General features: G+C 34.9%; 1 protein-coding gene across 1 annotated transcript; it reads right to left on the reverse strand.

Annotated features, from left to right (window-relative positions):
- Positions 1 to 1,857: 1,857 nt before the first annotated feature.
- Positions 1,858 to 16,843, reverse strand: LOC126754509 (semaphorin-1A). The gene is given in 9 exon segments (XM_050466543.1): positions 1,858 to 4,956; positions 5,028 to 5,211; positions 5,282 to 6,439; positions 6,508 to 6,606; positions 6,609 to 6,648; positions 6,879 to 7,407; positions 7,521 to 7,614; positions 7,752 to 8,392; positions 16,638 to 16,843. Coding segments are annotated over 8 exon segments (2,451 nt in total). The 5' UTR covers positions 7,897 to 8,392; positions 16,638 to 16,843; the 3' UTR covers positions 1,858 to 4,754.
- Between the last annotated feature and the right edge of the window lie 1,362 nt (positions 16,844 to 18,205).

Genomic DNA, 18,205 nt, shown 5'->3' on the forward strand with positions numbered 1-18,205 from the left:
AAGAAGTTTACTATAAAAGATGTCTCCTTTCCTCCACGAAAATAATATAATACCAACGCACCAATTCGGGTTTCGTGAAAAACATAGCACGATAGAGCAAGTAAATAGAATTACTAACGAAATAAGAAAAGCATTTGAGCACGGAGAGTACTGTTCAGCTTTATTTCTAGACGTGGCTCAAGCGTTTGATAAGGTGTGGCATGAAGGCCTTTTGTATAAGATTAAAAACATTCTACCTTTAGAATTGTATAAAACATTGGAGTCTTATTTAAAAAATAGACAATTTATGGTAAAAGTGGGAGATTTCATATCTGATGAACGACAGATAAGGGCTGGTGTACCACAGGGCAGTGTTTTAAGCCCAACTCTATACATCATGCATATATACGGCAGATCTTCCAACAGCTAATAATGTATTAGCTTAATAGCATCAAGAATATTAGCCGAGCACTTAAGGTCTGTCGAAGAATGACTAGCCAACTGGCGTATAAATGTGAATGAACAGAAGTGTAAGCATATTACATTTTCGCTAAGACCAAAGATGTGCCCGGGAGTAAAAATAAACAATATTTTAGTACCCCAAGCGAACGAAGTAACATTTCTTGGTATTCACCTAGATAGAAGGCTCACGTGGAGAAAACACATATCTAGTAAAATAACATGTATGAAGATGTTGCGGTCATAAAGCCGATTTCGATGTATGGCATTCAACTGTGGGGTTCGACCTGTGCAACTAATATTGATCTAATACAAAGGTTCCAATCAAAAATGCTTAGAACAATCGCGTGTTCACCATGGTACATGCGTAACGAAAATATCCATAAAGACCTTGGTATTCCTATGGTAAAAAAAGAAGTAAATATCTAAACTCCGAGATCACCCAAACCCTTTGGCTAATGCTTTGGTACATTCCTGCGATCAAACACGACTTAAAAGAAGAGATGTGCCTGCGTATTAAAGAGCGACGTATCACCAAAACAGCTCAATCACTTGCTTGAGTCTGTCTAGTTTTTAAATAGATTTAAGATTTTATTACTTATTGTTAGGCTTTAAGAAAAACCAGATTCAATAAATAAAATAATTTTGAAAACAAAAAAAAAAGTTATTTTATTATTTCGAATTAATTTATCTTTATTTCTAAAGGGGAAAACATATAGTAAGTATAAAAGCCGAATTGTCTTAACTATTGGGTTTTTGGAAAAAAAATGCGGATATTTAAAGATATAAGATTTACAAAACGTAATTGCGTCTTTATTCATTCGATAGATGTTATCTCTTAAAATCTTCCTTTAATTCAGGACTTATTAACAACTTTAATAGGACTGCTTCCAAATGTATTCATTTGCAAGTTTTATCACATTAGTAAACAGCTGGTTCGAATATTGGTTTTGCGTTTGTTCGAGAAGACGAAAATCTAATCAGATTCTATGACACCATTGAAAATCAGAATTGGTTTGCAATTCTATCTTGGATTCCACAACACCCCTGATTAATATTTTGGATGCAAACTGTTTGTACATTACCTTTGGGTGACTAAATATAAAATTAAACAAATTTTATTTATTTAAAAAAGCACTCTATTTATTCAAATAAAAATACGGACAAAAATTTTATCTTCCAACAACGAGCAAATCGAAATCGTTTTAAGCTTGTTTTGGCCTGAAAACCATTAGGAAGACCCCGCCGATAAATTGTTCTCGTTTTAAAACCAATAAAAATCGTACAATCGATTGAATATAATTTGTATGTTGAAAAACAAATTTTTTTAAAAATCTATCACAACTTTTTTTTGTTTTGTTTAAAAAGGATACACTAAACAATAATCTAGATTCGAGTATAAAACAATAAATCGACGCGTCATTCATACAACAATGTACCCAAGTTTATGTGCGTGTTTGTATATAACATTGTTTTATAATTGCAAATAATTATACTATAGAAAAAAATATGTATATATTTAGTATTTCCATAATCGAAATATATCTACGAATGTATTCTTAAGCTTACATACTTCTACAATCACTTACAAACTAACCTATGACATTATTTATGTATAGTTGTATAAAATATATTGTAAATATTCATCATAGATACATATTTATTACTAAAAATATTCCTTAATCGGACGGACTAACTTTTTAACTAGTACGTCTATGCAAGAAACTATATATGCATACATTTAATATTTATCATAGTTTTTAAGGCTTTACATTTTAAAATCTATTTAATTTGTATGTACTTAATTTATGCAGGGTGTTGCAAAAGCTTTACGTGACAAATTTCGTCAATTTATGATGTATTTTGTCGAGCTAAAAATATTTTTCATTTAATATGATGATTTTGTTTTAAAAATATTATTTGCACATATCGTTTCTATTGTCAATTGGCATTAAATTTCGAAGGCAGCATTTTCCAATGATATTTGTAATTTCATCTTAATATATACTATATAAAAATTTTGTTCCTAAACCTTTTTTACCAATTTATACACCCTGTTTTTTATTTTAGTTATTTATATTACATATACCAATTCAATTCCTATCTAATTGAGCTTCTTTTACGATTTTGTTTGTAATATATTAATACTCGCTAGCTATTAGTTAATGTATGAGTCATCGTGAAAATTTAGAGCTATTTAAATTAAAAAGCAAACTATGAAGTATTAATGAATGTGCGACTATTTCTTTGTTATACAAATGCAATGTGTTGATCATTTTTTTAAGTTTATGATACACTGTAGAAAATATACGTTTTAATTTGATTCGCAATTTTTTAATATTGTTGCAATTTCATTTTTTTAATCATGTTTTTTTTGAAAAATTTTAAAGCTTTTAAATTAATGAACACGCGAGTAAAGCATAAGGCCATTAATTGAAATGGAAGCACATTACAAACATTTTGTTTAATGACGTAGTAATTAATACAAAAAAGGTTGTAATGAAAATTTGCAATTTAAAAATTTACTGCAAGACGTTTTTTTATATATGTAAAAATACATTATTACATCAAACTGCTTGGGTATCATTTAAATTTCAAAGCAAATTTCAATTACACAAACAATTTGTTCAACAAAGCATAGAGAATAGACTACTTTCATTCATTACGTTTACTATTTATGGGATTTTCATGCAGTGTAATGACCTTGAATGAATTATTAGCCATCTAATAGAATAATATTATACAATTGTCTCAAGTGTTTATGCATCAAATGGACTCACTCGCACGACAGACAAATAGCTGGGAATGTATGTAGACAAAAAAAAAGTAAGGAAAAATGCTGCGTTTGCATGAAAGTGGTAAAAGTACAATTGGAGGGTACTCGAGCAAATGAGTGCTGACAAAAGTCGCTGTTTACATGCATGAATATCAAGCGCAATCGAACACGCGTGAGAGCGTTGAAGATGGCAGTGACGATGTGTACCATGATGATGATGCGTGATGTAACTTAAAAAGAATGCGCAACGATCGAAACAGACGCAAAACTAGCCAAGAGCATGAGTGCAATGAAAAAAAAACGGGTTAGTCACATAATTGTCACCTGTTTTCGCGGGTTGCTTTTTACCGTAGTATAGACCAGAGTCTGCCAACTAAATATAAATGTATTATTTGACCATGTGTTGCTTTTGTTCGTCAACCGTTCAGTCTAATTACATTAATACTTGTTTGCTTTTGTAATATTATTGAGTTATTACTATTATTTAATATTATGCTTTATAGTAATTATTCACATAATGTGCGTATAGCGTTATTGTACGTATTAAGTCGAAATTCGTAGTGTTAGTGGATGTGCAGTGATGAGGCGAAAATCAACTTCATAGCCAAAAGGAAGTCGGAATTGCCTCAAACTACAAACACTGTCGCTATTGTAGCCATTTTATTTGCGTTAAACCAAAACGTTCGCAAAAATCTCATTAGAGCTGTATAAATTGTAAAGATATTCGATATGTTTACGATACGAGTGTTGAGATGCATGTGCTTGCGGGTTCAAATAAAGTGTTTAGAGTTGAAAGTTGGTGGCATGTATTATGAGTATACGCTTTTTTTTTGTATAGAAAAATAAAATCACCCAACTATTGCGTTTGTCACCCGCCACACTAAACACATGTATTCACACCCGCACACGGACTTGTAATTATATTTGTACTTAATTGTAATGTGATCTTGTAAAGAAAAAACAAAAACTCACTTTAACCTCAGTTTTCTCGTAATTAAACTCACATTAATTAAATAAAATTAAAAACTACATTTACTTAATATTAAAATTACATACAAATTAAGACTCGCAATTTCATAGGCTATGCACATGTCGTGCGCATGTGTGCAAATCAGCACGGCAAGTGCGCGTCGTTGAAAGGTCGCCATATACTTATAATTATTTGAAAAAAAAAAATCACCCAATTTGTTTACAGCTTAACTGAGCTCGTACACGAATTTGAATTTGCACACTTAACGCATAACTGTTCAATTTAATTAAGTGCATAGCCTTTAGATGCATGCATTTAGACGGTTTAAGTTTACATTATACAAATCATTTATACCTGCAAACGTCTTTCGTAAATTGTAATTTTGTCTAGACTAATTTGCAACAGGCATACAACACACCGCGCATTTCACACTATTTCCATACAAGAAAATTCCTAAACAAAATCTTTTTTCAAAAAAAAAATATATATATATAAACTATTCTAAAAAAATTCAACTAGTTTTCTAAATGCAACTCAATGCTTCGCAATGGGTTGCAAATACGCCATAGATTATATATATGTGCGTTTAACCTTCGTTAAAGTAGACGTCTTGCAGGGTATTTCCTTTTCAAGATTTTCTGTAGAGTTCTTGCATTCATGGCTGCGATCCTTCTCTAAATCGAGATTGGGTTTTTTAAGACTGGAAAAATGGTTCGGATTCATTAGCAGATTGACATCTTTGCCATTATTATGATGCTTTACGGTGAATTGACTGTGTGGCGAGTAATAAGAATTAAATGAAGATTTCGAAAAAAAATATGATTTGATATTAATGAAACTTACGAATTCGAGGTGAATTGATTACGATGATTTGCATGTAGCGACGTTGCTTTACACAACCGTTTTGAGGTATAATATCCAACAATAATGCCCACAACGAAAGCGATAAACGAGAGGGCCCAACATAAGCTCTTGCCGGCGACCTTTAATTGTCTGTCTTTTCTGTCATCTTGTGAGTGAAATGGACCTGTAAAATTAATATTTTTGTTTGAAAATTAATTTCATCACTTAATCAAAACTCGATTTTCCCCACTCACCACTCAGCGTGTTCATGAGCTCATCGGGATTCACCGATTGTAATGTTATTTTATTTCCATCGCTAAAACTGTTCAGCAAGTAATCATTACCAGCGCCTGTGCTTGCATCCATATCAGTTACTTTATCAGAGGGTACTTCATCGACTGCAGAAACGCCACTCTCCGATGAAGCTGTACTCGCACCAACTGGAACGCTATTAACCGCACTCACTTTTGTGTAGTGAAACTTTTTGCTGTTCAATTCTTCATCAACTTGTGGTTGTTGTTGTGCTGTAACCAAGTCAATGCCCGGACTTGCCACAATACCGCCACCAACAATTGGGCCGTCAGCCATGAGTGTGCCACGTGTGTACTTTGGACAAAGCGATGCTGCTGCTTTTTTGGTAGTATTCAAGCTTTGAAGGAAGGCTTTTGTGCCGAATTTGATGTTGTTGGGTGTAATACTTTTGCACTCATGATTCTGCTGATCCCAAGCGCAATTTGGATCTTGAAGACTGAGACAACCCAAACAGTCTACAATATGCCCACAATGATGCAACGGCACTGTAACCAAACTGCCATCACTAACGACTAATAGACGATTGGTTTTCGAGGAAACGACCAGTTCACGCACCGGCACACCCAAAGGCAGCACTTGCATCTCAGAGATAAGAACTGTTTTTAATTTGTCCACACCGGTGGAATCGCTTGCCTGAGTGGGTGTAGGTATGTTAATAAATTTTGTTATTCTGCCATCATCTGTGCCGGAGTAGATAACATCATAGTATTCACCATTTAATGCCATAATTTGTGCATCAATAGCGATTGTGGTGAGTCGATGGTGTAAATTTACTTTCGTGAGTAGTGGGCGTCCGTAAACCGCGGGCACAGCAGTCTCCATTAATGGATGGGTTTTGGCGAAATTCACCGCAATGCTCGATAGCATTCGCGAATCTTCGACACACTTACCCGGACGTGATTCCGGCACTTGTTCATCCTGTATGGGTAGCCATTGTGATTGACTATCTTTTTGCGATTTGAAACTGCCCTCAAAAGCGTCCATAATATCATTTACATTGAACGCACACACCGCTGAACCGGGTATGGCGTTCACAGAGGTTGTGAAGACGGCATAGATGAGTGGATTTGACCCACTTTCGACAATGGGTGTGATTGCCTCTGCGGGGAAAAATATAAAAGATATTTTATATTAAATAACAAATTTAATTTTAGATTTTAAAACTTACGAATTTCATCGAAGTAGAAAGGAAATTCGCCGGGTACAGAGCAATTTAGTCGCGCTTTCAAAAATGAAGTCCAACTTTTGGAGAGTGAATACGGACCCCACGATCGTTTTTGCATACGCGAGCAACTCTTGAGTAAATTGTCTGAAAAAGAGATGAGAAATTAAATTTAATATTAAAATATTAAATTAATACAAGGGAACCAACTTATTACAATGAACCAACTTATTATTATAATTATTTCAATGTCATATTTTCTTGAATTTTAAAAAATTTAAGTCAATATAATCTTTTTAATCCTCGAATCTAAATTAAATTAATTGCACACCCACTGCTATTGACCCCTACATACCACGCAAAGATCACACACTCACCTTGCCGAAATTCATATACTCCATTGAAATTTCACGAAAGAAGAACATAACATAACGATCACGCTCCACAGCACCCACAAAGTCTGGTTGATTTAACTGTTTCAAATCGTACTGTTCGGTGCGTAAATTTTCGCGATATATCAATGGATCACTGCCCGAGAAGTCAGCAACGGTGGCACTATAAAGTTGACCGTCCGCATATGCATAGGTGCTGTTATGTGCCGGACTATATGGGCAAAGACCTTGCGCTTCCACGTCGCGTACAATCTCATACCGTTGGCCGGAACTACCGGCTGCGCTCAGTTCACTTGTGGCGGGCGCATAATGGCGACAGCGCGGTTTATAAGAATTGGTGCCACACAACAAGATTTGCCCACCATCGAGGCGTGCAAATACGCGTATGTAGTTGTGGCAATCAGTTTCAAGTTTACCCTTCAGTGCGCACAATTCGCGATCGGCATCGGATGAGAACCATTCCAGTCGACTGAGTTCACGTAAACCATCCATGCTGATGTTGTACATGATGTCTCTATAGATAGGTGGGAATGAGGTGAACCAAAACAAAAAGAAATGTTGATGGTGGTAAGTAATTGTCGGCGACAAAATAAGTTAATATAAGGGCTGTGCGGCTTGAGAACTTACTTAGCACCCACCAGTATGGTGATATCATCGTAGGCCAAAATTTTAAAATAATCCGTGCTGTTGCCCAGGAACTTGGCAATGATTTTATCTTGCTCTGCAGTAGCGATAGGAGAAAAGAATAATATACAAAATGCAAATTATAAAGCGAATGCATATAATTATACATATTATGTGTATTTAAAATTGAGTTTAAAGAACGGAAATGATAATCAACTGCACCATCACACTTACTAGGTTGCAAATCTGGGCGCACATCGGGCATCCAAGCGTGTACGGCATGCGGCAGTAATAGTAGAAGGCATAACGTGCTGCAGCTAATTAGTGTTTTAATGGTGAACACTCTTTTGGTTGTAGGTTTCTGCTGCAGCTTTTGCATTGTAACAATTATAATTATATTGTTATTATTATATAGATGACTGTATGTACTTTTTCTTGTTGTATGGTATGACGACAGCGACACTTTCAATTGCTTACACACAAAATTTCGTACATTTAGGTATATATGTATGTATGCGCCGTTAATTGTAACATGTGGTTAGTTAATTATTATGCTTCAAATTCAGCTTATATACACACAATGAGTCGGTGGGCGTTAAACGCTTTACCGGCACTGCTGTTTACTGCAGCTATTATTGTTTGCGGATTGACACATATTTTCCGGTTAACATCATACACTAAAAACGAGCACAGCAAACTTATTTGCGTACGTACGCCACAAGCAAGACTAACTAAATGGCAAAGGCACACGGCCTGTGTTGTGATGGTGGTCTGGAACTGTGTTCCAGACTTAAACACGCTCACGTCTGTTAATTGTTAGGCGGCAGCGCTAATTGTGTGCTTCTAATACGCTCAACACAATGGAAATTAAATACCTGCAAGACAGAATGGTAATAAAGAGCATTAATAAATAGAACAATATGTAGCTTTAGAATCAAACGCAACTACATACATATGTTATTAGATGGATGCTATGCAATAGATATTAGGTTCGGTGCAAATTTCATATGTGGAACGTGCGTGCAAAAATCAAAAGAAATTTCGCAAGCGCATTATAACGAGTGTATGTGAGCGGCAGCTAATCAGGTCTTCAAATTGGTGATACCTTTCGCTGGCAGCCAAGTATTACAGGTGTTATAAGCATCGTGCACAGACGGCGGACATATGTATGCGCACATGCGCGCACAAGAAAATATGTCCTTTGAATGCCCTTTCTACCTTACACTTTGTAACTACACACCCGCCACACACATGTGATGACACATTTCGTAGAAAATTGGAAAAATTTAATGGAAACCACGTACGGTATTTCCATCAAATTGTTTATATTATAACCAAACTGTTGCACTCTGACTAATAAAATAAAACGCTCGTCCTATTCGATTCTTGTTCCATTTTTTCTGAGGAAAAACGTGACTTTGGCAGCATTGACAAGCGGTGTGTGTAAATATTCGAAATATGCGAGCAGGCACGCGATGCAAAGGATTAATTACACAAATAACAACACTATGTAGCACTATATGTTGTACACAAACGGTTAGTGAAATTAGAATACAAACAAAACAGTCGTCTTTGGTCGTCAATTGTTGCCATTTTCCCATACTTAAACTGCTGATAATTAGCGAGAAAAGGAATGAGAAAGAAATGGATGTGAATTCACTGCCTGTTGGCTGCATCAAAATAAACAAGCAGACAGCCACCCGGTGTGTCAGCAGACAGCATTGATATACTAAACACGACAGCGGTAGTGACAACAATAGTCAGTCGAGTTGACTTTTTCTTTGCTTTCGAACAGCAACAACAGCAGCAGTCGCAGCAAGTAACAAAAGTCAACAAGAGAAATGCCGATGTGCCCGCATACATTGTTATTGATGAGATCAAACATGTTTGCTTTGAGATTTGAACGGTTCGATTGTGAGGATTACATGGCAATATTTTCCGCTTTTCACAATGAAAATGCCATGTTATCTTACGAATATGGTATTCCGAAAAAGTGTCTAGCGGATACAAGAAAAAAACTTACGTATAGTGAGTAATGGGAAATTTTATTACATTCGATATACTGGCAAAGGTTAAGCAAACCGACAAATATTTAATAACTATATTTCATAAAATATGCCATAGAAGGAAAGTATGCAATATAACTTTTGACTTAACAGAGGACGTTTATAAGCAAGCCTGTCCAACAATTAAAATAAGTTTTTTAAATAAAAATGTGTAAAAAGTGCATTTTAATAACTCGATTAAGATATGGTAAACATAAAAAACTCTTAATCTGACTAAAGATTCATTGGCATTTCAAATAAATATTTAGATATAAACATTATACTACAACTCGATTTATTCTTAATTTGATCATAATAAAATCATAGAAAAATACAACTCGCAACTATTTTCAAAATATAAAAAATATCATTAAATTTTGTACACTTAGAACTGTACAATGTAAGTTTCCTTAAATATTTTTAATAAAAACTTTAAGCTTAATGGATTTTCAATAAAATATTTAAATGTGTAATAACCAAATGTTCAAGTTCCAAGAAATTGGCTCAACTCACACTAGCTTAGCTTTCTCAGCACTTAATTTCTTAACACAAATATTCGCTTTTTTAATGTGACCGATATAAAATTTCTACAAATATGTATATACATAGATACATACGCATAATCAACTACCTAGTATGTTTACTTGATAGCCATATGAAACAGCTCAAACCGAAAAAGAAGTGTACTGTACAAATATTTTGCATACAAAGTATTTATTTAAAACGTGTGTCCATCCATATGTTCGATAATTTAGCTTGGCGGATGGGCATATGCACAATTCTATACAAATGTAAAGATTTGTGAAAATGCTTTTATACACAATTATTTATCTCTACATTTCCTTCTCTTTTTTGTTCTCCTATCAAACTACTCCACTTGTGCGTTTATTTTTATTTATTTATTTATGTACATACATATGTATGTATATATGTACATTTGGTGCATATGTAGATACCGTGCTCCACTTTTGAACACTAGATGCCCATGCTGTATAATTTATAGCGGCTTAATATTTACTCACACCTGTTTTAAAAAGCATTTTTTATGTAGATTTGATTATGTTATGTTCTAGCGATTTAAATTATACTTATACCATGACAACGTTTCTTATTGCAGTATTTTTTTATTTGCTTCTGATTTTATGTTATGATTACTTCACAATATTTAAAATTTTATTCTAAATCTCCATTGAAACAACTCACGCTTACGTCGCAAATGAGTTCAAAGAAAATATTCAAGAACGTCATCTAACATAACACTAAATGAACGTTAATTACAATACATAATAAATAATAGTAATGATTTTCAATGTCAAAACTCTCTAACGTGTCAATTGCACAAATTTTTGTATTCTCACGGTTGGGTTACTGATTCGCACTCAAACGTCAACGATTGTTAATGCCATCGATAGTTAATGCTACCTACCAAATTTCATTTTACAATGCGACCACTTCAACAATAGACAACCCAAGAAAACAACAATTGGAGAAAAGTTACACTCTACACCACAATGAACTGGGGCATGACTCATACACTTTTACGCTTTTGGGTGGTGGAAAAATTAAAAGAAGCAATTAAGGAAGGGGTAAGTTCGGGTGCAACCGAACATTTTACACTCAGGGAAATACTTTAAAATGTAGAACCAATCATATAAAGTAAGGTCAGCCGTATGTTCGAAAATCCTGATATTAGTTATATGGGGGCCAATTCAAATTTTCGCTCAAATTTATCTTTTTTAGGCACAAAAATACACTGTTATGAGAACAACACGCTAGCTCATTTTATTGAGATGACTCACATATTGGCCGATATATGCGGTACAAAATCACCTGGAAGTTCATTATCTTTATATTGGGTATATGGGGGCTACGGGAAGTATTAATCTTATTCAACCCATTTTTGACACACACACCATTGCTAGAGAAGTACTATCCCTGAATTTCAATTAGATATCTCAGACATTGACCGATATTTTCGATCAAAAGTCTACTATAGATACTGGGGTCCTGGGGGCTTGAATAGTTTTTGTTTGATTTTCATAATTTTTAGTCATAAGATGGCATACTTTAAGGAAATCATTACTGCAAAATTTTATTCCGTTATATTAAAAACATCTTGATTTGTGTACTGAAAAGTGAAAGAATCAATTGGAATTTAAAATTGGGCTATATGGGAAGTAGCCATGGTTATTGTCCGATTTCGCTCATTTCACAACGTTGCATAAGAATATGAAAAGAATGCCACGTACCAAATTTTGTCGAAATCGGTCAGTAGGGTATGATAAGATATGAGATTTCACCAAAAAGTGGGCGGTGCCACGCTCATCGTCCAATTTTTACACCGGCTCCACTAAAGCCTTGTCATACCATCCTGGCGGCATTTCACATTTCTGGCGCATTTAGTTATTGATTTATCGTGCTATTAGTAGTTTTGAACATTACCGTTATATGAGAAGTGAGCGGGTTAATGGCAATTGTTGGGCGTGGCAATGGTCCGATTACGCCCATCTACGAACTCGAACTTTTTTTGTACTAAGAAACCCGTGTACCAAGTTTCAATAATATCTCAATTATTACTCAAGTTATAGCTTGCACGGACAGACAGACAGACAGTCAATCGGATTTCAACTTTTCTCGTCACCCTGATCATTTATTTATAAGTATATAGTATAACCTCATATCTATCTCGCTTAGTTTTAGGTGAACAAAACTATAATATTCTGTAGCAACTGGTTGCAAGGGTATAAAAATGTATAAATAAATAGTAATAATAATTGTTATGTATTTTAACGGTGTTACGACGTTGAGCGCGGTGAAAGACGAATGATAGTGTTAATTCTTACATCGCTTTAAGCAATGAAAATTCATCCCTCTGTATCTCTATTCTATTATTTCTATATACCGAAATATCTTTTTCTGGTTGAATTCACCGCGTGCATGAAAAAGCAAAGTTTAATTATCGTTAATTACGTTACATTCACCTTGTGAATTTGGATTTTTTCCAGCTAATTTATATAGCAACAAATGTTTTGGTTAGCAAAAATTTAAGGTAAGTATAAATTGCGGACGCTTATGGAAAATTTCAATGCCAAATTGTATTTCATCTTCATCATTGTTTATAAAAGTATTTACATACATGCACATATCCCCAAACATGGCTGGATTGGCCAAAAATTTGTTTTCCCCGAAAATTAATTATCTTTTACTTTCTATTGTACTTCTTATACTCACGCAACACCTTGGAACAGACAGTATAATGTTGTTATCTAGTACCTGTTAGGATGGTGAAGATTATCTAAGTTGTCATCGACGTCATCTAGCGGCAGGCCCAGGAAACGTGCTGTTTCAACGGGGTCGGACCAAAGGGAAAAGGGTGTTAGACGAGTGGGGTTGGCGGAGCCAGTGTCATGCGGAGACTGATTGCATGCAGGACATATGTTGGATATGCCGGGGTCTATTCTGAACAAGTGGGAGTTTAGCCTGCTACAATATCCAGAACGAAGCTGCGCAAGGAACACTCGCGTTTCTCGCGGCAACTCGAGCTCTTCGTCTGCAATGGGTGGTGATTTGACTCCAAGAACGCCATTCACTGGAAGAGAGTCGGTGAAGGTGTTGATAGCTCCACTGTGAATGGCGATCAGAACCTGTCGGAAGTTAGTTGCGTCCGAAGTCCTGTCGGCGAATTGTTCGATGTCGTCGAAGTAATTGAGGAAAGACCCTTTGATGTACCTAGGAGGCGGTTCCGCTCCAAGCAGGTGGCTGCAGGGATGATTTCTGCGAAAACATCTCAGCAGGAACTGCTTGTAGAGGAGTTCATTATGCTCCTTAACTGGGAGCATAAGCGCTTCACTATGTAGATGTTCGATGGGAGATATCAAGAGGCATCCTGTCGTGGTCCGGAGTGCAGTGTTCTGGCAAGTCTGAAGCTTCTTCATCTGCGTTCCACTGCATCCAGGCGACTATATTGGTACGGCGTAGTTGAGGACCAGTATAATAGTTTTGTTCACCTACCGTCCTTTTGTATTAATCGATGCAGAGTTATATACACCCTGTCAAGAAAGTATCGGGAATTTATAAACAAAATGAAAATTTTTCAATCATCATCCAAATTTATTTTATCGCCTTCAAAGCGATGCGCATGTGCCAACGCTTCTTCCAATCGTAAAAACAATTTTTATAGGCACTTTCCGGGATGGCCTTCAGTTCTCGCGTCTAATTTTTTTGATGTCTTCAATTGAGTCGAAGCGTATTCCCCGAAGTGGATATTTTAGTGTGGAGAAAAGTAAAAGTCACAGGGACCGTATCAGGTGAATATGGTGCCTGTTCAATGATATTCGTTGAGTGTTTGGCCAAAATTTAGCACAAATACGTTGATTTAAATTTTAAAATTCGTCAAACATTCTTGAGATCGGCTGACATAAACAGCTGCTGTAAACACTCTGGTTGACAGATCGCGCTAATTTTTGGCATCATAATTAAGGAAATCTTGGAAAAAAAATGTATCTGTCTTCCATATAAACGGTAGATAAGAGAAGGAAATGAAGAATTCCCGATACTCTATTGACAGAGAGCATACATATGTATATGTACATAAAATTAAATCTTCTTCTTCTATACTGGCGTAGAAAACGCTTATGGACAAACCTTTGGCACAATTCCGATTTCTTTGCCGCCGCGATTTGAATGTGCCGTTGGAAAGAGGAAGTCCTGATTAAAAAATATATATGGTTATAGGTACCGCAAACCTTTATAAGTGCTCATAAGTGGATACAAGAATCATGTTATCATCAGCATTCTATAAAATGAAGTTTGTACATTCACCTGCGTATTTGAGGAAATAATAGTTATGATTTCAATAATTGATTAACTATAAAAGGCGTGATTCATATGGAACACGCGCAGATATAATAGTAATCATTATTGACACATCATATTGTTGTGTGTTGGAATGTTAATCGCATTAAGCGTTACTGCACGAGCGCAAATTTACATTTTGTTCAAATTGATCTTACATAAACATATCTGTGTATGTACAAAAATATAGTACTACGCGAAAGTACTTCAGTCACATAAATTACATATTACACATATACATACATATGTAGAAAGTATTTTTTCTTATAGTTAATATAGAAAAAGAATCACGCGAAAAAGCAAATAAAGAAAAATTGATAAAAATCCTACATATTTACTGTTTAAGATGTGGCAAGGCTCGTTTTCCTTATAATTGTAAACAATCTAACCTTTTCAACGATGAGTGTGCTAAGTGATTTTTAAATTAATAAATTTAGGTAAAATATAGCAAAATAAAAGTGAAATGTGAACTTATTTCAATGTTTAGAGTGTATATTTAAATATACACAGTGAAAAACGTGAAAAAATCTAGTGAAACATAGAGAAATACCATGTGTTATTAATGCAAACTTTTGAACTTTTAATCGTGAATATTTTAAAAAATTAAAGTTATTTTTTTATTATTTTTGGATATTTCTTCTCTGGAGAAGCTCCCCTATCCAAACATACCCCATTTATACGGAAATTCGGCTTTTTTACCCCTCCGCCAAAGTAATCGGAATCGTGCCCCGAAATCGGGGGATGCTATTCTAAACCCCAGCCGAGATATTTAATACTATGTACCTGATTTATAGTTCGCATTCGTTGTATAGCTAATTCATATTCATTGCCAGCGCCCACACATAATACTTTGCCCAGATAAGGTACCGACAAAATGCTGTGCTTTCCTACTTCCCAAAAACCATGAATGAAAAATGTAAATTTGTATAATAGTATGTAAATTTAAAGAGCCAAAATCGAGCTCAGTTCTGCTTTTATAGTTGTACTTGAAATCGCAACACGTCACGTTCGCGCATCCGCTAATTGATAAAAATGCTAATCACAAAAATTACAGTACAAACAGTAGCATGAACAGTTGACGATTTGCAGCAGTGTTTTAAAGATGATTGTACGCATTATTTACATACATATGTACATACATACATACATACATATATAGTATGGATAATTTGTACAGCAAAAATCGTAGCCTGAAGAGTTACTGATTGGGAGCGGTAATGCTGCAGCAATTCATCATCCCTTCCGTTATGAGTAATTTTTTCACAAATTTAAGCACCAACTAATCTAACTTTCCATACAGCATCATAAGATATGGTAGCTTTTCTCCAGTGTAAATTGAAATACATATATAAAATTGTACATGACACCGTATGCAGTTTATAAATTGTACAAGTTTGCAAATCACATTTATGAAAAACCACATAAACCATATTTACTTTGGTAGACAAAACGACGTAGAAAATTATTATAACAGTAAAATGCAAACATAGAAGTTTTAAGCATCAGGCTGTAGTTTTTTATCCACACGATTTAAGTGGTTATTGCCACTTTTAGAGTTGCTCTATTATTGCCGCGACTGCCAATTGTATCTCAACACTACCGCCAACACTCAACCCAAGCAAACATGGCTCCTTCTGCACCTTTGACTTCGATGCTAGTTTGTTCAATAGTTTCATTAATTGTTTTTTATTCAACTCTTCTATTTCTATTCTTTTTTAGTTCTGTATGCTGCTGTTCAATAGCTGCCACAACTAGTGAGCCAGTCAACAATTTAATAAGCAATAGACGAGCGAACACGCTCTCATACGAGTTATCGACCGAGAAGAGCGTGTGGGTCCCGCCTTAAAGCAATCCACTCCAATTCACCTGTGGCCCCACTTATGACGAGTTTTGTTTTTTTTTTTTTTGGTTTGTCACTGCACATCGCCTTGTCCCCCTCTGTTCAATATGCACAAAAGTAACACCAACACCACAAACATTGTCAACTAGTCGTAGCTGTCGTCAATAGTATCGTTGTAGCTACGGTGTTGACGTTATTTCTTCTTTTCTTATTTTTTGTTTCTTCTTTTATGCATATATTAAGTATGCTTGTTGTTGCTGTTGCCCCACACTACACTAAGCTTGATTGTTTTTAGTTTTCATGTTTGCCAGTAGCTTACTCCAGCAAAACCTGTTTGAATAACAACAAAAAAATATATACAAAACTCGCACCCATACATACACAAATAAAAACCAACACGACGCTATCGGACACACACACATATGTACTTTTATGTACGTTTTATTGCAGCGTCCAGTATAAGCAGCTCGAAGAACATACGAAAACGGGTAATGAGTCCCAATTTCCTGCACTTTCAACTGGTTTTGCTGCTCTATTTTCCACTAATTAGCACAGTTACAATTGATATTTTGCTTCCTCAAAGCTTTAATAGCACTTAGAACTCACCAAAAATCAGAGAAAATTTTAAAATATTAATTAATTTAAAACAACAAATAAACAAAACACAAATCTTTAGCACAATTTAATTCATTTGAGTTCGTTGGTGGCCATAGCTGAAATCACTCTCTATGCTTCTGTATCTATACATAAAGTGGATGAATTTGCCCAGCCACCAGGGTGGCCATGAAATTTCACAGGGTTGCATGTGCTGCTAAATATTTTTAGCTATTGTAACAATTGGAATCTTTTGTGATCTCAATAAATCAGTATTATTTAATAAGTACTTCTTATATGATTAGATTTTTCAAATATTACAGTTTTATACATTTATAGTTTTATATCTTTTATTTATTTTTTACTTATTAATTCCATTTTCTAAACTTTCAATTAATTCGCCACAACTGTGAACTGTTCTCCAAAAGTTTTTAATTCACTGTTGTAGCACCACAGCGGCTCTCAACTTATAATTTGAAAATCGATAAATTATGCATTTTGACATTTCGGATAAGTAGAACTTGCACTGATAAGAAAAAATTCAACCCTCTTGGTATCGTCCAGTCGTGCAATGGAATTTAAAATTAAAAATTCCTGTAGTACTTAAAATATTCTGCAATTTTGAATATGCTAAATTAAAAATAATATATTGCATCCAAAGAACAAAGATTTGCTAATTGTGCGGACTCTTTTGTGGAGAAAGTCAAATCTATAAGTATGGCTAAGTAAGTGATTATGAATATTATGTGTTATTAATAACGACGGTTCCATAGTGATTGAGACCTGCCATACACACCTTGATAATAATGATTTGTTGATTGGAAATTTAATAAACCATTATTAATACAAAAATGCTTGTTCAACCAAATGCGCTTGCATATAAAAAGGTTTTATATGTTTCTTTTTGTGGAAAAATATCTATTCTATTCACCCTTGCCCCACATCTACTTTTCACCATTTCCTTTTTATAATGCTTCGCTTTCATGTTTACTACACACCCGCAATATAGTTGTTTTTACTTTTTTAAGTGCATCCATACTGACTGCTGCAATAACAACATTCATATAAAAAAATCAAAGTGGGCTTCTAGTATAATTGATGTGCCTAACCCCTCCTCATACTTCATTCACAATAACAATAACAACATAAACGGGCAAGAATGTTATTTATTCAACTTTACTCTCCTGTCTTCTCATATTTCAATCGGCTAATTGCTATTTGTTTACCCTCCCCCACCTCACGATAATGTGAACACGCCTTATTATTTCCCACGACTCTTCAAATACGCTCAATCAACTATAGACTCTCCGCCTGCGAGGAGCAATACGTTTAGTAAATGGTAATTTAATTGGTTT

Source organism: Bactrocera neohumeralis, chromosome 4, assembly GCF_024586455.1.
Source record: "Bactrocera neohumeralis isolate Rockhampton chromosome 4, APGP_CSIRO_Bneo_wtdbg2-racon-allhic-juicebox.fasta_v2, whole genome shotgun sequence".
Classification (NCBI taxonomy): domain Eukaryota; kingdom Metazoa; phylum Arthropoda; class Insecta; order Diptera; family Tephritidae; genus Bactrocera; species Bactrocera neohumeralis.